Here is a 22340-nt window from a genome sequence, read left to right as displayed (position 1 = left end):
AAGCTGCTTCTACAGTTTTGGGTATTTGTTACAGTGGTACTCTACTTCTCAGTACAAAAATCGTAGTCTGCTCAGGCTGCCATAACAAAACTGACTGGATGGCTAAACAGAAATTTATTTTCTCCCAGCTTTGGAGACTGGAGGACTCTCTTCCTGGCTTGTAGACAGCTACCTTCTCACTGTGTCCTCATATGGGGGTTAAAATGGGGGAAAGAATATGTCATATTAGGAGTTAGGGTTTCAACATAGAAATATAGGGAGGACACAATTCATTCCATAGCTTTATTCTGTTTTTCATTCAGTGTGAATAGTTTTATTAGTTGTATTTGTCTTAAGTAAATTGCTATTATCACAACACATAATAGAGAAAAGTCAATTTGGAGTTAGCTGACATGGGTCAGAATCAGTCTCTGTGTATCCCCAAGTAAGTCATGGTTTTCACATGAATGGATACTACCTGCTCTACCTACCTCATAAGAGTGTTCTTTTCTTAATGTTTATTTTTGAGAGAGACAGAGTGCAAGCTGAGTAGGGGCAGAGAGAGAGGGAGACACAGAATCTGAAGCAGGTTCCAGGCTCTGAGCTGTCAGCACAGAGCCTGATGTGGGGCTCAAACTCACGAACCACAAGATCATGACCTGAGCCAAAGTTGGACACTTACCCAACTGAGCCACCCAGGCACCCCCTCATAAGATTGTTCTAATGCATATGTTTTTATGTAGTGGAACCCCTTTCCAGACTATACATATACAATAATGCATTATTATTAACAATACTGAAAAGTTAACTGCTCAACATTTTTTAGACCACTCTTTATTCTTCTTTAAAAGTAGGCACTGGTCTGAGTATATTTAGGTAAGTTCTGCCCTTACATGTTTTATTTCTCATTACTTCAAAGATGTAAACATTTTTACTTAAAATTAGGAGAGAAAACTACTAAATGCTAGCATCCTCAAGATTTTTAGCACTGCCAAAAATTGAAAACAAACTGGGTGTCTGATATTAAGGAAACAATTTAATAAATTATGACAATGCCCAATGGAGTCTTTGTGGCCATTAAATGGTAATTATGAAGACTCTAAAAAAATCATGAAAAACAGTTTTTGTAAAATGTCACATGAAAATAACAGAATACCAAATAGTATGATCATAACTTTTTAAAAACTGACTTACAAAATGGTAATATGCAAATAATTCCTGTTAGAGTGGTGATAATTATAGGTGATTTTGATTTCGTTTTGTTTTTTAATGGTGGCATAATGTCTTTTTGATTAAAAAAAAAAAACAAGGAATTGGAGATTTTAGATCATTTGACACTGAGTCCTTGAAGGCAGACACCCCTAGTTATTCATCCCTATAGTTGCATCCTCTAGCACAAATCACGAGTAGTTCTTCTATCATGCCACCCAGCCCTACACACACTAGTTCCTCTGTCTGGACTGCACTTCTGGGAATAGCACTGTCATCTACAGGTGACCTATTTCTGTATCACCCAGGGGTCCTCATTAGAAATATACTTTTGTCAGGGCTGCCCAGGTGGCTCAGGCAGTTAGGAATACAACTTTTGATTTCGGCTCAGGTCATGATCTTGCAGTTCATGAGTTCAAGCCCCACATTAGGCTCTGCACTGAAGTGCAAAGTCTGCTTGGGATTCTCTCTCTTCCCTTCTCTCTCTCTGCCACTTCCCCATTCACACTGTCTGTCTGTCTGTCTCTCTCTCTCTCTCTCTCTCTCTCTCTGTCTCAGAATAAATAAATAAATTTAAATATATATATATACACTTTCCTCAGCCGCATCCCATACCTGCAGAATCAGAATCTCTGGAAGTGAGGCCTGGGAAACTGCATTGTTAACAAGCACCCCAGGTAGCTTTAGCATTTAGCATTAGATAGCATTATATTCTATCCGAAATAGTATAGTGTACATAATGGGCATTCAATAAATATTTCTTGACCTTTTGGCAAATATTTACTGTATAAAAAATTGTGATATGTGTGGATTTATAGAAATACATGTGAACAAAACAAAGCCTCACCCTCAAGGAGCTTATATTCCAGTGGGAAAGACAAAGGCATAAATAACTCTTAAACAAGATAAATTATAATGAAGGTTCAGAGTGGTATGCAGAAATGTAAAGATGAATGACAATTAATGAATGAAATAAGTCATTGTTAACATTATCACAGGGCCAATAAAATACGGCCTTTTTTGTCCACAGTGCAGGAAGAGAATATTGAAAAATTTGGCTATGGAAAGATTTGGGACCACATTAGAGCTTTGAATGATGAGTTCAAAAAGTTAGACTTTATTTTTGTGGGGTTTTTTTAATGTTTATTTATTTTTGAGAGAGATAGAGCGTGAGCAGCAGAAGGGCAGAGAGAAGGGGAGACAGAATCTGAAGCAGGCTCCAGGCTTTGAGCTGTCAGCACAGAGCCCGACACAGGGCTGAAACTCACGAACAGCGAGATAATGACCTGAGCCAAAGTCGGAGGCTTAACCGACTGAGCCACCCAGGTGCCCCAAGTTTATTTCGTGTTTTATGGGAAGCCACTAAGGATTTTTAAACAGGGGAATAATATAATATCAATGATTTGGGGGGGAAAAAAAACCATGGTGAAATGATTTTGGAAGAAAACTATGATAGAAGAGTCCAGAAAGGAAGCCAGTCATGATGCTATTGCAGTAGTCCAGGTAAGTAATAATGAGCCACTGGACAGTGGGAAAGAAGGGGCAGGTGGTAAAAGAGCTGAAACGGTTGGTAGGACCATGTCTGGTGAAAGGCTGGCTGTAGGATGAGAGACAGCCCCAGGAGGAGGGTGCCATCAACTGAAATATAAGTCAGAAAAGCCAGAAGATGAGCTCTTTGTGGAGCATGCGTCTAGGACATCCAGTGCTAGAGAAATGCTGTAGCCAGACAAAAATGTAGGTTTGGTACTCAAAAGGGAGATCAAGACTAGAAATATGGTTACCCAGTCTTCTCGTAGACTTGATTTAGTTCAAACTTTGGGGAATGTATGCTGTTATAGTGGCGGAGTCTATAACATCAAGAAAAGGTCTACACATCTAAGTGACCCAAACAGAAACACAGGAGAAGAAGTAGCAAAGAGCAAGGACCCACCACCAGTCAGAGTCCAGAATTGCAAAAAGCTTGAGCAGCATAAGGAAAAGGCAATCTCTGGTAAACTTTAAGAAAATACAATCTCAATAATAGTGGGAGCAGATACCAGATGCAGCCAGTTAGAGTACGGAACAGGGAGGCAGTGAGCACAGCCTACTTTTTTAAGTGTTTTGGTGAAGGAAAGGCCAAATTGATGCCCAGACAATATTTAACCTTCAACTTCTATTTCTGTTTCTTTCATGTCTCCTTTCATCCCCTCATCACCATTTGGTGAGCCGCCACCCAGCAAATCGGACTTGTCTCTGTGGGCTGTGTATTGGCTGGCCTCCAGCCCTTAACTTCCCTGCTCTCTAAATAAAACTTAACATAAATTTAAGCATGAACTTAAAACTTCCCTGCTCTAAGTAAAATCTACCTTGTGTTTTCCTCCTTTCAGAGAATCTGGGTAGCCACTGACTAAACACATAATCCCCAAAGTAGACTCAAGTCAACTTTAGAAGAGCCAGCACTCATCATTCATCATCATACACAGGCGGAAACTGAAGCCAGAGGATAATAATTATAGTTGCATAGGGTCACCAGCTCCATGGCAGGCTGCTTCCTGACTCCTACATGGAACCTATCCTATCATAATGATACCTGAGTAGTGGACTGGCCCTGCTATTCCTCAGTGTTATCCCTGAATGGACAAATGACAGCTCTTTACCTATAAGCAGAATGGCCAGTTGGTAAAATTATGACTCAGTCTCAATGGGACATTCTTTTTCACTGCTTTTCTGAGGTCTTTTTATAATAAATGCTGTTATGTGAGGCCACATAAGAAATTTGGATGAAATTACTTTGGGGAAGATGATAAAAATCTCACATAAGCAAAAAGTATAAAATTCTGTCTTATTTTTCCAACAGTTCCAAATTTGGGGTAGTATGTATCTTCTCTTTGTAAAGGAATCTAAGTCTTTGTTCTCAAGGAACAAGCTCACAGAGCCCCATGAAGATGTGCATGCCCCTGTTACAACTGTGAGCTGCTTCCTTCCGTTTTTTTAAATGTTCTATTTATTTATTTTTAATTTTTTTTTAATGTTTATTTATTTTTAAGAGAGAGTGAGACAGAGAGTGAGCTGGGGAGGGGCAGAGAAAGAGGGAGACACAGAATCCGAAGCAGGCTCCAGGCTCTGAGCTGTCAGCACAGGGCCCAATGAGGGGCTCAAACCCACAAACTGTGAGATCATGACCTGAGCCAAAGTTGGCCACTTAACTGACTGAGCCACCCAGGCGCCCCTGCTTCCTTTCTTTTACCAATGCCAAGAATCTTGTTAGAAGCTTGTAATAAGTGGAGGTGAACTGTGGACACCAGCATCCTTTATTGCATTTTGACTCCACAGAGTCTCTGTTTATCTCATTTGGGTGGATGCTGAGAAAGCAAGACACTAAATGAAAAAGCATTAACAGGAATAACTGGTAGGAATTTACAACTAGTTCAGACTATAGACACAGGCAATTAATTACTGGCTTAGTAATAAGGAAAGAAGTATAGAGGGGAAACACTTCCACTTTCATCCTTCAGTACAAATATGTTCAACATTGAAACTTCACAGAGAGCCATTGACCAGTGGCCAGCTATACACACCCATAGCCATCATAGGTCAGTGCCCACTTCATTTCAGGACTGAATGCATACAGAAATTCCTAAGAGTCTCAACTGGGAATTGGTTTAGGAAGGAAGGGTTTGGTGTACTCGTGTAAATCTGGAATCAAAATGAATTGTCTAGGAGGAAAAGGAAGCCATAGCTTTCATTAATGAGGTGAGAAAACATAGTTGGGAATTATAAGTTGGGATTCAAATTAATTGATTCTTAATCTGGGCCTGAGTCAGTTATTGAACTCTGTACTTCAGTTTCTCTAATGTAAACATCCTGGGTGTCATTCTCTCAGCCTAAATTACTAGCTCAGAAACACGAGTGATTTCATTTTGATCCGCATTGCTGAGTAAGAGCATCAAAAGATTTAATGGGTACATGCTACAAATAAAATAGCAAAATCTTATACAGTTGCCTTTTTGAATTTCTCTCTAGACTCCAAAATGGGTTTCTTGGGCAGATGAATATTTTTGTAGCAACCTTAGCTATAAATTACCTGGCCTACCTGACAGGTCTCATAGCAGATTCCTACAGCATGGAATGCTGACTACCTGGGGCCCAGATGGCATTTATATTTTAAATACTTAATCCATTTTTAATATGTTTGTAACAGCATTGAGTATGTGGGGATCTTAGCTCTGTAACAGCAAGTAAAGCAATACTCCTTCTAGGTAGATCAAGGATTGAGGTCAATACAGGTAATCAGCCTGTATTCTTAGAGCAAGGTTGTACCATATACTGGATATCTATGGCACATTTGCAGATTTTCGTTTTATGCTGTCTCTCATTTGCAGTTGTGTTTTTGTGTAATGGGACAATATAGTACAGACGGTATAGTGTGTGTGATCTTCAGTGTTTCTCACTTTTGTTCCTCTGCAATTCATTCCCTGCAATACCCATCTCACTGAAGGTTCACTGAGGGGCACTGTAAAATGTATGGTGTGAGATGGAAATGAGACTCCCTACTGATAAAGTGGAAGTAGGCTGAAGGCATCCTAGGCCAACTGGCTCATCAATGGAAAAATAAAAGCTAATGTGGAATATTTTTGAAGGGTCCTATATTTTGTAATTATTGCTTTCTTTGGGGGAAAGGAGAGAAAATTGAATGGAATGATGAAGAGCACTATCATTTTGTGTAGGTTTGTGCAGGGCAAAACCACTGAGCCTCTAGGGCAGCCTGGACTCGGCAGACAGCCCTCATTGTTCAGAGTTTACTCATTTGCCTGGTCCGGTCATGAATGTTCATTATTCACATTAGTCTGCCATTGCCCCCTCCCCATCACCTTGCCAACTTCCATCTGTTTCATAAGAGCTGTGTATATGCTAGCTTCTCTGAGTAAATAACCTTGTGGCTACACCACATCAGATGTAGCCTTTCTCAGTATTTTGTACAGACATATCAAGCATACACAATGTGCCTTGCTCTGTGGTAGGCCCTACTGATATAAATATCTGCTCCTAAGGCAGACAAAAAAAAGATGTGATATCTGTAATAATAGAGACATATACAAGAAACACAGAAAGGAGGTTTAGGGTAGTCAGTACTTTCTCTCCTTGACAGAACTGACATATGATAATGGCTTTGAAAGGGTAAGTAGGAATCCCTCAGGCAGATGAGGGGTGAAGAGAGGCCCCGATCAGAGAGAACACCTGGCAGGTAGAAGAAACCAGGGGGCTGGCTGCTGGTAGTTCAATATGGCAAAAGTGAAAGAGGGGTGAGAAAGAAGACTGGAAAGGGAGCTAGACCAGGACTTTCTTCTGTGAAGATAATGGGGAGCCACTATGAATTTTAAATAGGCAAGTGATATCTGATTTTTTGAAAGGTGGCTCTAGTGGTCATGTGGAAGGTGTGTTTGAGGGGAATCACACGAGAGACAGGCAAACCACTTGGAAATCTTTTGTACTAGTCCTGGCAGGTGATAATGGTAGCAATCGATGATGGAGACAAGAGGATAATTTGAAAGGTATTTAGGAACAGAATCGATTAAAATTGGTAATTTATTAGATGTAGGAAGTGAAGATGGAGAAGAAATTCAGAGTGAATTTCTTAGCCAGATAATTGGGACAGATAACGGTACCATTCACCAAGAGAGGAAGTACTGGAAAAACAGGAGGTTTGGTGAGATGAAGAGTTTGGGTTTGGTTGTGCTAAGTTTAAGGGTCTGTGGTATGGAACAGACACAAGGAGAAATCAAGTAGGCCATTATATAGATGAGTCTAAAGTCCAAGACAAGTCTGGGTTGCAAATGTGGAAATCAGCAATATATCAAGACGATTGAAGCCATGAGTTTGCTGAAGAGTGTGTGTCAGTGAGAAAATAGAACAGTGAATAGGCTCCTCCCCCGCCCCCCCCCCCCAAACAACAGCATTCCTTTGGGAAGAAGAGTTCAAGGAGAATGGATAATACCACTCTCTTCAACAACTGATTCATTCCCTAGCCATTTCCTTCCTGTGTTACCAAATGTCCACCTTTTTCCCTACCTCCCCACTTTGTTGCCTTAAACTGGATATCTGCTCTACTCCCCAACATTGAAAGGACAGCAAGATGTACATCCTCTTTACCGGCTCCAGTCTTTGTGGGCATTCTGAAAGGGTCAGTAGTATCAGACACATACACTGTCTTCTTCCCAGATGCTTTTAATGGGGCTCTACAGTCAAAGCTCCCCACACTCTGCTTTTTTTTTAATTTTTTAAACGTTTATTTATTTTTGAGACAGAGAGAGACAGAGCACAAGCGGGGGAGGGTCAGAGAGAGAGGGAGACACAGAATCTGAAATAGGCTCCAGGCCCTGAGCTGTCAGCACAGAACCTGACGTGGGGCAAGAGCTCACAGACCATAAGATCATGACCTGAGCCGAAGTCGGACGCTTAACCAGCTGAGCCATCCAGGCATCCCCACACTCTGCTTTTTAAAAGTTAGCTGTCTTGGTTGAGATTATTATTATAACAAACATAAATGCTTTATAATGGCAAACTTGACTCAAAGGTATGCAGAGCAGTTGCCATGAGCAACACGGAAAATGAGCGCCTGTATTGAAGTGAATGTTTGAAATTAAACTTTTCAGGTTGCATGTGAGGAACAATTATCAAGCTGTTTCCCTACTAGGATCAGGTTGTATAAGCATTGTATGCTTTGACCTGGGTCTAGGAAGGTCTCAGGAGAGGGTAATTTGGCTCTGACCCTGGAAGCATGGGGTTTTCTTTCACTTTCCAGTAGGTCATTTATCAGTGGTTAAAGGGTTCCCCATTCCACTGTATTTGGAGCTCTGTCTAAATTGCTTCAGGATTTTTCCCAGATGGAAAGTGCTAAGGAGCCATCAGATACTTGTTTGCTCAGTTACTATTAATCAATATTTTTCCTTTTCCTTGTCTGTCCTTACTCATCTTTATTAACTCAGACACTCAATTTCTCCACAAGCCCTTGTTTTTGCAACAATCTGTTATCCACATTGGTGGGTGTGTAGCTACCCCTGGCTGGCTTTCCCTTCTGATGTTCTTCTGGCTTCCTCTGGAGAAGTAGCTCAGGAAGGTGTGCCTTCTCAGTGGGCAAGCAGGCCAGTAGGGTCACTGTGGTGACCTCTTCCTGTTTGTGCTTTTCACAGAAAGCGTTTCTCTTGCATGAATTTGGCGTTGTCACCTTCATAGAAGCAGTAACTTGTCCAGAAAGAGGACGTATGGCATATTTTACAAGATTCAACCGTCACCCCCCTGGCTTCGCTAGGCTGCAGTTTGCCCAGAAATGACTCCTGGATGGTGATGTGACAGCTCCCTCTAGTGTCACTGTGGCTCGGGCTCTCGCGGGGCTTTTCTTCCCACTCGTAAAGTGTGGACAGTACAGAATCTGTCAGAATTGGTGGCAGTTTAAATAGGTTGTTCCCACGGAGTCAAAACAAATATGAGATGATTTTTCTCCCGTTAAAAAAGAGAATCTTGCATGAAGATATGGGACCATTCCAGCTCCTGTTCTGTTCCTGTTTCAAAATTTGGGGGAGCCCAGAGTCCTGTGGAAATCATTCTTCTTGGGGAGTGGAATCTTTTTGGAAATTCCTGCAGTTCAAGCCAACTGCCCTTTGAGGGAAGAAATGTAAATTCCTTTCAAGAAAGATAAATGAAAATGGGAGGCCAAGGGGAAGTCACTTTGTTGTAGAATAGAGAAAATAAGAGAGGGAGGTAAAAACAACAACCAGCAGGAAGAACCCTGTCCATTTGTTCTAGAAAGACCAGCTTGTTTTCTGAAATAACTTTTGGACTAGAAATTTATCATCTGAAGTCAGGTAATTTTGAGTTTTTTTAAAAACACTAAAGGAGTCAAGTTATTAATATTTGAAAAATGGCTACTATGTGGTACATAGAATAATATAATACTCCTACCTAAATTAACATCATCACAAAGCTCCATAATAAAGATTTATGAGATACTCATCACATAAGAAATCCTATTTTGGAAATCTCCGTTGGTCTGTATTTTGGTTGTAACTGTTTTCACGGTTATGAACCAGTTAGAAGCCCTAGTATTTTGTTTCCCTCTATCATGCTCCAGTCTTCTCCCTTTTCCCTTTGCCCTTTAAACTAGAGTGACCCATTATTCTTTGGCCTGTCTACATATTGTAAGATGGGGAGATAAGGAAGTGTCACCTGCTCAGGTCGGCTCTCCAGGCAGGCCATTTTCCTTCAGAGCATCTGCACTGGTTGAGCGATTTATCATTTCTTCTTTGTAAATCACTTTGAACCTTTATCTCAAATTGATCTGTGAAACTGAACATAAATTCTTCTTGTAGTGCCCATGTTCATTGTCTAGTCACACAGCTCTGGGGAATCTTATACAAGTGTGTGTGTGTGTGTGTGTGTGTGTGTGTGTGTGTGTGTGTGTGTCAGCAGATACCATGAGGATAACAGGAGAGTGGGAGTCACAATGAGAATATCTTCTCTGCTTCTAATGCCAAACCACAGAGTGGCAGGTGTTTTTCAGTGCAGCTTAGCATAGTAAAACCTACAGATTGACCAAACACTTCTGAGAGAGAAGAGAGCCTTATATTGGCCTGTCTTGGGGCAGAACATACTGCCAGTTTGATTTGCTTGTCAGGGCTGACCCTGGCCTGGAGGTCCTGGACATTAGCTCTTCCTCTCTGACTGCCCTCTACCAAACCTGTGGTCAGAGAGTCTCACTGCTGGGGCAGGTGGCTCTCAGGACTCAAAAAGAAAGATGCATTTTTCTGTTTTGCTCTCTCTGTTTGAAAAACATGAGGATTCTATAATATTACATCACTTTTAACATTTGCATTATCAGTCATTATCAGTGTTACATTTGTGAAGCTTTGAGATTTATAGATCAACTCTATGGAATTAGTCTCCTTTAATCCTCACAGCTGCTCTGGTGAGGTAGGTTTCAGGATTTTTTTTTTAATTTTATTTTTTATTTTTTTAAATTTACATCCAAATTAGTTAGCATACAGTGCAACAATGATTTCGGGAGTAGATTCCTTAGTGTCCCTTACCCATTTAGCCCATCCTCCCTCCCACAACCGTTCCAGTAACCCTCAGTTTGTTCTCCATATTTATGAGTCTCTTCTGTTTTGTCCCCCTCCCTGTTTTTATATTATTTTTGTTTCCCTTCCCTTATGTTCATCTGTTTTGTCTCTTAAAGTCCTCATATGAGTAAAGTCATATGATTTTTGTCTTTCTCTGACTAATTTCACTTAGCATAATAGCCTCCAGTTCCATCCACGTAGTTGCAATGGCAAGATTTCATTCTTTTTGATGGCCAAGTAATACTCCTTTGTATATATATACACCACATCTTCTTTGTCCATTCATCCATCGATGGACATTTGGGCTCTTTCCATACTTTGGCTATTGTTGATAGTGCTGCTATAAACATGGGGGTGCATGTGTCCCTTCGAAGCAGCACACCTGTATCCCTTGGATAAATGCCTAGTAGTGCAATTGCTGGGTCATAGGGTAGTTCTATTTTAGTTTCTTGAGGAACCTCCATACTATTTTCCAGAGTGGCTGCACCAGCTTGCATTCCCACAGGATTTTTTTTTATATTGTCTCCTTTATTTAGGGAGACTGAAACCCAGAGACATGCCCATGGTCACACAGTTAGTGGCAGGAGTAAATCCCAGGCCTGCCAAGTTCATTGGTGAGTGCCCTTTCTATAACATGACTGCTAGCGTTTAACTACAGTCTCATTCAGCTAAACTCAGTGGTACATTGACTTTTCAAAGACCAAGGAGTTGGGAACTTTAAACTTTCATTCCAGCCAGTAATGTGATGTTGAGCAAATTATTAAAATTGGAAATGAGGTTAATGGTGTTGTGTGCTATATCCAACTCCTATACAACTAAATGATGACAAGTATAGGGTTTTTAAATACCTGCTGACACATAAATATGAAATACTGCCAACAGTACAGTATAGAAAGAATTCATGCCATGATTGATGAGTATACAGAATTATATATTATACTGTGTGTACTGAGACTTTGAGAACTTTCCAAAGATAATATTTTCTGAAAGATATATGTTTGAACTTGAACTCTGCCTGGGGTTATCTCAGCTTCAAGACTAGATGATGTAGCTGGTAGAAGACTTGAAAAAACTTGTTTTCAGACCTCTTCCCCTCCCTCCCATCGAGAGAAAGAGAGAGAGAGAGAGGGAGGGAGGAAGAGGGAGGGAGGGAGAGGGAGAGAAAGAGAGAAACTTAAAAAAAAAAAACCACTCATTATAATAAATATGTATAAACACAGTGAATGAGAAAGGGATGCTCCTCTCCCATGGGTACTCCTTTACCTTTGATCTGTTGTGGGTGGTTTTTGTGTAAATGTTCACTTATTTTTAAGGAATGGGGGAGGGGCAGAGAAACAGGGAGACACAGAATCCGAAGTAGGCTCCAGGCTCTGAGTTGTCAGCACAGAGCCCAATGCAAAGCTCAAACCCATGGACTGCAAGACCATGACCTGAGCCTAAGTCGGACAGTTAACCAACTCTGCCACCCAGGTGCCGTTTTGGGGGTTTCGTGTTTTTCATTTCTTTTTTTTTCTTTCAGTTTTTTCATCATGATAAGTATACTCTTTAATCCTCATCACCTATTTCATACTTTTCTTAATATCTGTTTGAATGGAAATCAGAGCATGCCGTTTCTCAGAACTGAGATTCATCAGCATCCTCCCGGGAAAATGTACATTTTTCTTTTTAAATAAAAATAGCTAGAAAATCCTTTTTAAAATTTGCTTCTTTTCTGTATTACTGCAGCAAACAGGCAGTGTGAACATTTCAGAGTGCCTGTTGCTGGGAGGCTTAGATACCTGTGAAATATGGCAGCATATCCCTGCTAAGGATAGAAAATGTACTTCTCAGTTAATAGGCTCGGGGAGAAGCTGTTCTGACCTGGCTGTTATGATCTGTGAACTAGTGTTAGGGACCGAGTCTTCCATTGTCAGCTTCTCTGCACCCTATCATAAGCAGAGTCCATTTAGGGGTACTTTCATTTACTTTTTGCTTTTCTAACCCTGTAAGACTAGAAATAACAATAGTTGCTTTGGTATGTAGAACTTGTTGCCTAGTGTTTGTGATCAAAAAACTCTCCCATGATCCACAACCCCTTAATCAAATTCTTTCTTAAAGGCCTTATTACCTAAATATGGCCTTTCAATAAGGCCTAATGTTAAGGGAAAGCATGAAACTCAAAGTCCTGCCATTGAAATGTTGGTTTTGCTCTGACTAGGTCAGACCAATGATTCTCTCAAACCTTTATTTCTACCCTGCCAGTCATCCATGAGTGCCTGAATTGTGACCAGCACAATGACATTGATTGAAAATTAGGAAAACCCACACTTTATCTGGCCAATTGTGTGTTACTCTCCTGACCAGTGACAAAATAAGGTATTCTGGCCCACTTTATTGAGCTATCATATAAGTCTCGGCTGTTAGCCTCTACGGAATGTAAGTGAAAAATTATTTTTGGTTGTTCTATTTTCTAGATGAGGTACAAGGTACAGTAGAAAAAGCAAACTTTGGTGTTAGATAGACTTAGGTTTGCAAACTGGTAGCTCTCTTTGTTGTTTTAATTTTTTTTAATGTTTTTATTTACATTTGAGACAATGCGAGAGACCGAGTGCAAACAGCGGAGGGACAGACAGAGAATCTGAAGCAGGCTCCAGGCTCTGAGCTGTCAGTACAGAGCCTGACGCAGGGCTCGAACTCACCAACCGTGAGATCGTGACCTGAGCTGAAGTCGGACACTTAACCGACTGAGCCACTCAGGTGCCCCTGTTGTTTTAAATTCTTAAACTCTCAGCCTACTTTGAAGAGTTAGTGTAAGGACTAGAGATAAGACACATAAAGTGCTCAGCATGTAGATAGCCATAAAAAATGGTTATTATTGCCATTATTACTGTCACTCAGCAAAGGACTACCAAGACCCTTTCTGAAGACTTCACTATAACACTGTTTCTAACCACTCACCTTCCAATTAATCTCCCTTTACACATCTAAGCCTGGTTATGAAAGTGTGCATTTTATGTTGTTATTTGCTTTCTTCTTTCAGATCTGTAAGAGCAAAGCTAAAGAATCTCAGCAGTATTATCACAGCTTGGCCGTCCGGCAGAGTCTGGCTATCCATTTCAACATCCAACAGGACTGTGGGCATTTCCTTGCTGAAGTCCCTAATCGTCTGCTTCCCTGGGAGGATCCTGATGCCCCTGAAGAGGAAGAGGATGAAATGAAAGAGGCTGAAGAAGAGGTAAAAGGAGAAACTGATGGGAAAAGCCCAGAGCCCTGCTCTGAGACAGAGTCATCCCAGAAAGAAAGCCAGGGGGTCATTAGCAGGAAGCAGAGAAGCCACGTTGTGGTCATTACCAGAGAGGTTCCCTATCTCACCGTGGCTGATTTTGTGCGAGACTCTCTGGCCCAGCACGGGAAAAGCCCTGATTTATATGAGAGACAAGTGTGTCTGCTACTCTTACAGCTGTGCTCTGGCCTTGAGCACCTCAAACCCTACCATGTCACTCACTGCGATCTTCGTCTGGAGAACCTGCTGCTTGTCCACTACCAGCCAGGGAGAACCACCCAGGGCCTTGGGCCTACAGAGTCCAGCCCCACCTCGTCTTGCCCCACAAGGCTCATAGTGAGCAATTTCTCTCAGGCCAAGCAGAAGAGCCATCTGGTGGACCCTGAGATCCTCCGGGACCAGTCCCGCCTTGCTCCAGAGATCATAACAGCCACCCAGTATAAAAAGTGTGATGAGTTCCAGACAGGCATCCTCATCTATGAGATGCTGCACCTGCCCAACCCCTTTGATGAGAACCCAGAGCTGAAGGAGAAAGAATACACTCGAGCAGACCTGCCTCGCATCCCACTCCGCTCCCCCTATTCCCGGGGCCTACAGCAGCTGGCCAGCTGCCTCCTCAATCCCAACCCTTCTGAGCGGATCCTCATTTCAGACGCCAAAGGCATCCTCCAGTGTCTACTCTGGGGCCCCCGGGAGGATCTCTTCCAGACTTTCATGGCCTCTCCTAGCCCAGCGCAGAGGAGCGCCCTTCTCCAAAACTGGCTAGACATCAAGCGAACACTGCTGATGATCAAGTTTGCTGAGAAGTCCCTGGACAGGGAGGGTGGGGTCAGCCTTGAGGACTGGCTTTGTGCTCAGTATTTGGCCTTTGCCACTCCAGACTCCCTCGGCTGCATTGTGAAAACCCTGCAGCACCGCTAGTGTATCCTGGTTGCTGCTTGTCTTTTGTGTTCACCTTCACGTCGCCCATGCACTTCCCCTTCCTAGTACTCACACAGAATTCAAGGAAAGAAGAGAGACCGACCTTCCATCCCTGTCCAGGAAAAATGAGTCTGCTCAGAAAGCTTACCCACAGTTCCAGATCCAGTCAGAAGCTGGGTCTGTCTTCACTGCACAGAAATTCGATTGCACAGCCGTGCAGTCGCCTTCCATTGGAACACCTTTCACCCTAATTGTCCCCAAATGCAGGTAAAAAATGAAAACGTTATCCTTGAAGGGACAGCTCCTTTAGTATGAACTCACTGAGCTGTGTCCAGCTCCTCCATAATTCTGAAGACCACCTGTCTTTTTAACACCAAGTATTTATTCTCACTAGCAATAGACAGATTTGACCAGTCCTTACTATCATCCACTAAGCTCTCACAACAGATTTTTTTCTTCTTTAAAGCATCAATAACTGACTCTTACCAGGCAGAACTGCCATCCTTAGCATCAGCCCAGTCTTATTTCTGGGGACTATAGCCTTTGTTCCAGCAGATAGTAGAAAGACAAGGAGAGATTCCATCCCTTGGGTCGTGGATGCATTTTCATTTGTTACAGGCAAGTGGGCGCACCACCTGGAGGATGGCCCTAGCGGTCCCCTCTGCTGCCACTGCCTGATTCTCCTTCACCTCTACTCTGTTCCCACTTGCCAATGAAGTTTGGGTTTATCAACCACTTGTGGCCCATTATAGAACTGACCCAAGGTGGTGTCTCCAATGCCTCTCCAGGGTGAGTACAGTTCAGATCTTATAAATAGCTGGCAGGACACCGGGAGATGATTTTCCACATGTGCAGTTCCCTAGGGGCCACCTGGGGAATAGCTGAAAGTGCTGTCTTTGATTACTGTCAGAGCTGTCGGCGTGGACAGCCAGCGCTGGCGGAACCCAGCTCCCGGTGTTCCCCTGAGCAGTAATTGGCCAGCTTCTTTCTAGCGGTGGCCAGTGTTAACTAGTCTACCAAATGCTGTGGACAGCAGCCGTGAATGAGATGGCTGTCAGTTGAGCTCTGAGATCTGCTTGGAGGGCACGGTGTGCTGGTGAGAGGCCGGAGAGGGGAGGAGGCCACTGATGAGACCGCTGGCCTCCTCCTCAGAACGCTGACCTTTGCTGAACAGGCTGGCTCCCAGTTGCACTGCACATTGCTCCTTGGGACTCTCCGAAATGGCTCTGGAGGATGGCTGGCAACAATTTCAAATGCTGGGGTGGGTGCCTGTGAGCTGTGCACCATACATGGGCTCTGTGCTCCTCTCCTATGAATATATGTGCAATTTTTGTATGTATTGTTTTAACTGTATATTACAGTGTTTATGTGGCAACTTCACCTGAAGCAAGTTCTACAGAAATCCTCCCCTTCTTCCCTTGGCACATACGTGTTTGCGCTAAGAGATGAGTGTTCCTTCCGGGTAGTGGGGGTGGGAGGTGACATGTGTGTGCTTGTTTTCTTCAAAACTGTGAGTATCTGTTTACTTCAACCTTGAAATCCCAAGAGTCACTCAGACGGTTTGAGTGTGTGTACACGTGGGTGCACACACGTGTGCTGGAAGTAGAGGCCAGGCCTCTGAGGGGAACAACCTGTGGCGGGGTTGATGGACACGTTCTCTGCATCTAGTCGGCGAGGGAGCTCTGGGACCCTCCTCTGCCAGCGCAGAGTTCCTTAAAAGCCAAGACTGATTGTGCAGTATTACTTAGATAGCACATTAGTGGCCTTTTGGAAGTTTCTAAACTTTTAACATTTTTAGCAGCCTTTCATATGATTCACCTATATCAAAGAGGATCAAGAAAGGAGAAGAATGTATTTTATTGTGATCTTCTTTGGTTTTGTTTTGTTTTGTTTTAAGAAAACGGGACACGTGAGGCTCCAAAGGGAGGATGTCCCTGTCCTCCTGGCCAGCAGTACAGTTCTCCCAAGGAAAAGGACTCACTGGCCCACAGGGTCTGGCCTCCTCTAGCCAGAGAGCAGGGCTCTGCCCCGAGGAATGGCCACAGAGGGGGCGTGCCGCTGCAGGCCAGCAGTCTGCTCTGTCTCGGTGTCCTGTGGCCTGGCTGCGCCTTGCCTGGCAGACTGTGTTTAGTTCACCGTAGCATAGCCCATGTGCACATAACTCCTTGCCTAATTAATACACTGAAGTAGCAGCACACAGACCACTGGCCACGTCGGCCAGCACATTCCCCCAGCAGTCCTCCCTCCCCTCCCCCAGACGGTTTGCAGATTGAGACGCTTTCTCAATGTCATTCTTGTGGTGCCTTGCCCATGTAAATTTGAATGTTGACTATTTAATGAGGTTTCATATTTAATGAAGAATGTTCCCTGGTCCCTCTATTTGCTTATTGGCTCTCTAGATATCCTCTTTCGTTTCTCTTCTTTTTTATTTTATTTTATTTTTTTTCTGTTTGACTTGGATCCAGTCTTCTTCATTTTAACCCTATGGTATTATAGGCATGGACACTCCCCACTACCGTCATCTTTCAGCACTGGTAAACTGAGCACCTCCTTCACATCAGATTTGTTTAGTACTGTTTTTATATTCAAATTTGTGAAGGCCAAAAGATGAATGCCAACTAGTCAGAGAAGGGCCTCAGGCTTCCCAGAGGCAGGTGGCTAGATTAATTTTTCTCTGAGTGGTGGCTGAGGAATGTGAGGGAGAGGGAAAGGGGTGTTAGTTAGAGCAGAACAGACAAGATAACTGTATTTCTAGACAAGAAGTTCTCCATCAGATGGTCCTTGGAATATTTTTCCAGAATAATGAAATTCAGTCAATCTAATATCATCACAAGTAGTTTTTTACAGTCCCATTTTAATTATAGTAGAATCTTTGAATTCATTCATCAACTGGCAAGAAATCCTACCTTCAGACATCTGTATATACATGAGTTTTGCTTTATGACTAGTATTAGCACTTTATGTTTTCTCGAGTAACATCCAGTTATTGTCTTCAATATTAATTGGAATTTTTTTCTATTCTGTTGAAGTCTGTACTACAGATTCTTCCATTTATATTGAGAGTTTGAACAATTAAGCCATCATTGGGACTTTACCTTAAGCCGCATGAGCAAGAACAATTTCTCTGACACATTTTGGTGCTAGAGAAACAGGGAAATGGGGGGAGTAGCAAAGACCAAGACTGAATGTATAGCAGAGTGCCTTGTTAGAGTGACAACCTAGTCTTGGAAAGAAGAGAATCCCATGTCCTGCGGAGAGGACTAGGACTACGTGACTTCTCCCACACTGGCCTGAGGAAGAGCCCCTTTGGTAAATGTACACCGACGTGATGCTCAGAAGCTAATTTGTGGAGAATAACTGCAGGATGGGACAAAGAGCAGTTGCAACCTATGGAGTCAACGAAAGAATCCCTAGACGAAGTTAGAATTGGAGGCCAGGACTATAGCAGTCGGCTCCAAGCTTTGCCCTCTGGAGATGAACTGGGTAAAGGTAGACAGGGCCCAAGCACCCATGCTACTGATGTTGGGGCCTAACATATGCTTGTTAGGATTTGAAGAGGCTGAGTAGCCTTCCATTGTCAGATTAAGTGGAGGCCAGTTTTGCTTCCAGACTCGGAAGAAGTTTGTTACCATGGGAAACTGTTAAGCCAAGAGATCTAAACCTCTAGAAATATTAATGATATTTCTGGAAGTAAAACTGTATTTTAAAGTTTCTAGCATTATAAGTTTTCATGAAGGATCTTTGGGGCCTGCTACACAGTAGGGCGTGGAAAGATTGCACTCAGCTTCCCAAGTTTGAATTAAACATACTTTGATGCTGGGAAGTAACCTGACCTGGTTTTGCTGGTAACCTGCAAGTAATATTTTTCCCTAGATTATACCGACAGTGATCTGAAAAAAATACAGACCAGTCCCCGAAGTCGGGATGTACTTAGGATACTCCCCTATATTCCAAATGATTCTAGATGTATGAATAAAGTACAAACATACTTGAAGACGAAGGAGAGAGAAACTTGGCTCTCCAGGCCAACTCTGACATGTTTTTTATTTCCCTCACTAGTTGATAAGGATTGAAAATTCTGGTCCAGCCAAATGAGTGAACAGGATGGCTGCCCACAAAACCAGGTTATTAGTTTTACCTCATTGAAGCTCATATTCTCAGAGGCCCAAAGTGCTGTGCCGAGACAAATCCAAGTGCTGCTCTTGCTGAAGTGTGCACTGAAGTCCAGCTGCCCGTGCTTACGGCAGTGCCCAAAGTCGGGATTCCATGGACCAAAACTGATGCCACAAGGGAAGCCAGAGGAGCTACAGTGCAAGATCCTAGATAGAGATTATACCAAAGAAATCAAGCCTTTTTGTCCTGATGCTTGAGTTATGACAGATGCCAGAGAAGAAGAACTCACATACATTCCATGTCAAGGTATTTGGCTGATAAAATAATCCATCCTCCAAACAAAGCACCTATCTTTTTAAAATAAGTCCATTTTGTATATTAGGAAAAAAAGAAAAGATGATGGTGATGGTGAAAGTCTGGGACAGACAGTGATATTTCCCAGTAATTAAGGAGAAGGAGCCAGCCCCCGCTCTCCCTGTGATGTGACTGTGGCCATTGCCCGGACTTCGGTTTGGGAACTTCATCATGTCCGTGTGATTCGGAAAGCTGAGCAATCTTTTCTAAGAGATGTGGTAGTTTCAACAGCTTTGTTTAAAGAGCTCCTGGGAGATTTCTTAACAAATTCTAGTAGTTTTTATAAACCTTCCTACAGAGGTGGTTACCACTCATCACCATCATTTAATATTTATAAGTGCCCAGAATGTACAAGGTGCTATACAGCTGTTACACATCCCCTCTCTGCAGCTGTTTGAAATTAGAGTAGGTTTTTGCATCAGCCACTGCTACAAGCTTCCCCACCTAAGTGGGCTACAGGGGCCTGCGTTCCGGACATCCCATTACATTTCCCACTCCAGAGAGCCTCTGGGCTCCTTCCAGCTTCTCACCTTCACCCATCCCACTTACCCTCATGCTTTTTTTTTAATCCAGAAAGTTTCAGGGAATCAAAAGAGGTTGGAAATTTTTTAACCTAGCAGAAGTACAGAGTCCTATATTTTGCTACAATTATTATCGTATTATGGAAAATCCACTTTGCCCGTATAGTGTGTGGAAAGTATCTGTGTGTCTGCACTCATGATAACTTGAATGTTGAACAGCCCTATGGCTTCAGGGTAGCATTTTTGAAAGATAAACCACACTGCTTCAGGAAACCTGCTCCAAGTACTACTTGGTTATCCGTTCCCTCACCAGTTTGAAAGTTATGCGTGAACATACTGGGTTGGGATTTTCTGTTGATATGCAGGGCATTTGGGCATGAGATCAGGGCAGAAGCAAGATGTCCTCCTTCTCAGCATTTGAATCATGGCAGTCTTCATTCCAGTCTCACCTTAGTTCCCCATGGCTCTGCCCACACTCTGTATTTGAAAATCTTGTTCTCTTGCTCTTTCCTGGAGCTTTAACCCTCTGCACATTTTAGTTGTATAAATCTACCAACGTAAGGTTCCCTCTGTCACCAGGTGGTGCCTCCCTTTGGTTTGCTGTGGTACTTTGCTGTGTTCTCTGTGGCATCATGTTACTGTGTAAATAAATTTGTTTTAATATACACTAAAAACCAGACAAGCGCTTGTTTTTCAGTAACTCTCCCATATTGATGTTCTGGGGAGGGTTTGGTTGCAGACGCCCTCTTGGAGCTTCATCCTCTGCTGACCTGGATGGTATTTCCTGTTCATTCCCTCTCTGACCTGAGAAAAGTAGGCCCAGAAGAGAAAGTGAAGACCATGGGCTTTCCCCAGAGCTCTCTGAAGTCTGCAGGTCTGCTGTGTGAGATTGCCCCCTGGTGGCCAGTCCTCATACAGCCTTCCTGGGCTTGTGCTACATTTTGAGGGGCTTGGTTACCGGACTCTGGCTGACCCTCTCAGTGAAGATCTCAGAGTTGTGCAGACAATAGGAGCAGAGGCAGGCCCTTGTACAGCATCAAGCATCATCTGCTACAGAATTCACATACCCTTTACCTGTACATTAATGTACACATCCACAGGACTCTCACAAAGGCAGACAAGCTAATATGCCGACACTTTGGTAGCAGAGAGGCCACCTGGCTTGGGGGGGAAGAGTCAGCAGTTGGCAGTGGCAGCAACAGCTGCCACGTTATTAAGAGTAGAATGGATGAAAGTGCAAACGTGTAGACTCTAAATTTAGACCAGATTTCAGAGCTCTAAACCCTGTACAGTGGACACTATCTGTAGCCCATTGTTTTTGCTCCTCTCCACTAGCAATCACTCTGGAATTTATAGGTACTATTTAAGGCATGTTGCAAAACAGTGGTTGCCAGACTCGAGTTTTGTGTTCTGAGGAGGCAACCCCACATTGGTGTGGCCTCGAAGTTCTCTCTGTGTTGTCTGGGCCCAGAAGGAAGGGTTACAACAAAACTCAAGAGACAGTCCCCAGGGACACAGCTCTTCCTGCTGCGACTCTCAGCCTGCTTGCCGGGGAGGATCCTGGGGAGCTGCCCTTCCTAGCTGTGAGCACAGCATACCGGCTTCTTGGGGCAGGGGGAGGGAGAGGGCCAGAGAAAGAAGCAGGCAGTTGGGGTTGTGAGAGGTCACAGAGAGGGCATACCCCAGGCTTGTGTTCCTGTCTAATTCTCTGCTGGCACGAGTGGACCACCTGAGACTCAGGGCTATGGGCCTAGATGGTGGAGCCAGTTCAAGGTTGCTGTAGCCAGACTCCAGGTGAGATGGAGCAAGGCTAGAGAAAATTGGACATTCTGTCCATCCACTGGGATCACTTTGTCCTTTGGTACAACTTGAGCACCTGGAGAGAAGTCCTGTTGCCCCTCCATCACTTTACCCAGCGTGGGACCCAGCCCTGGGAATATTCCATCAGTGGGTCCTCCGCAAGAGCAGCCTTGGATTCTGCGTTGTCCAGACACTTGAATAGAGTCTTTGGTTTCCATATGCCTGCAGACTGCTTTCAACGCAGATCCAGATTTCTTTCCTACCTGGGATTAACTGGTTCACGTTCCTCTCTGGGTGCCTGGGGCTGTGAGTATGCGCCCTCCGCTCCAGGAGCTCTTTGCCTGCTCTCCAAGGCCCAGCAAATTATGCTTAATTTTAAGTGAGCCTGTGCTATGCAAGGGAAGGAACTTCATTAGTGCCTTAGGAGCCAAGAACTGCAGTTGGCGGATCACAAGTTGCCATTAAGAGCGGCTCAAGGCAATTATAGCTGAAACTTAAAAATTGGATTTCACACAGCGGGGGCAGGAGAGAGTCGGTTGCCAAGATCCAGTTCTCCCAAATTTGCAGAGCTCTGAATGGAAACAGGCTGCCTGGGCACAATCCCTGACTTCCTGGAGATCCCGGATAACAGTACACGTACTATCTGGAAGGTACATGGAAGCAACCAGAAGGCTGAGTGGTGTTGGTCACCAGTCTTGGCTTGAGAATCAGAGTGGGGCTGGGAAGGGTGCTGGACTGCTGGGGAATCTGCACTCTGGGGACCACAAGCCCAGGGGTAGAGGGGTTCCACGTGTCTGTCAAGAGGGCAGAACTCAGTTCTCTCACTTGAGCTGGAGTCCCAGAACCGGGAATCAGAAGTCAAGACAGTGAAAACTTCCAGACCTGCAGCTCATCTTCCACTCCCCCACCCCCCAGCACCTTTGCTCCCCACACCACAGCCGAGTGAGAGCATTAAAACAGTAGCAGTGGTCAATGTGCACTCCGTTCACTCCATCCTCACCACCACCCCATGAGATGGATCCATTCTGCCCATTTTCCACTCAACTAATCAGAGCCAGGATTTCAACCCAGATCTGTGCCACTTCT

At 43.6% G+C, this 22340-nt stretch overlaps 1 protein-coding gene across 11 annotated transcripts in view; it reads left to right on the top strand.

Moving 5' to 3' along the window:
• Positions 1–20128, top strand: part of PEAK1 (pseudopodium enriched atypical kinase 1) — a 313202-nt gene extending 293074 nt beyond the window's left edge. For 10 of the 11 annotated variants that reach the window (XM_078448912.2, XM_060617964.3, XM_060617973.3 and 7 more), the window contains one exon: positions 13303–20128. In XM_078448912.2, coding sequence (XP_078305038.2) covers positions 13303–14466 — 1164 coding nt within the window. In that variant the 3' untranslated portion in view covers positions 14467–20128. The remainder of the gene's footprint in view (positions 1–13302) is intronic. The other variant, XR_013556374.2, reaches the window with a different exon arrangement.
• The last annotated feature ends 2212 nt before the right edge of the window (positions 20129–22340 follow it).

This window comes from Panthera onca, chromosome B3 (assembly GCF_046562875.1).
Source record: "Panthera onca isolate mPanOnc1 chromosome B3, mPanOnc1 haplotype 2, whole genome shotgun sequence".
NCBI lineage: Eukaryota > Metazoa > Chordata > Mammalia > Carnivora > Felidae > Panthera > Panthera onca.
This window is presented reverse-complemented; position numbering and strand designations above follow the sequence as displayed.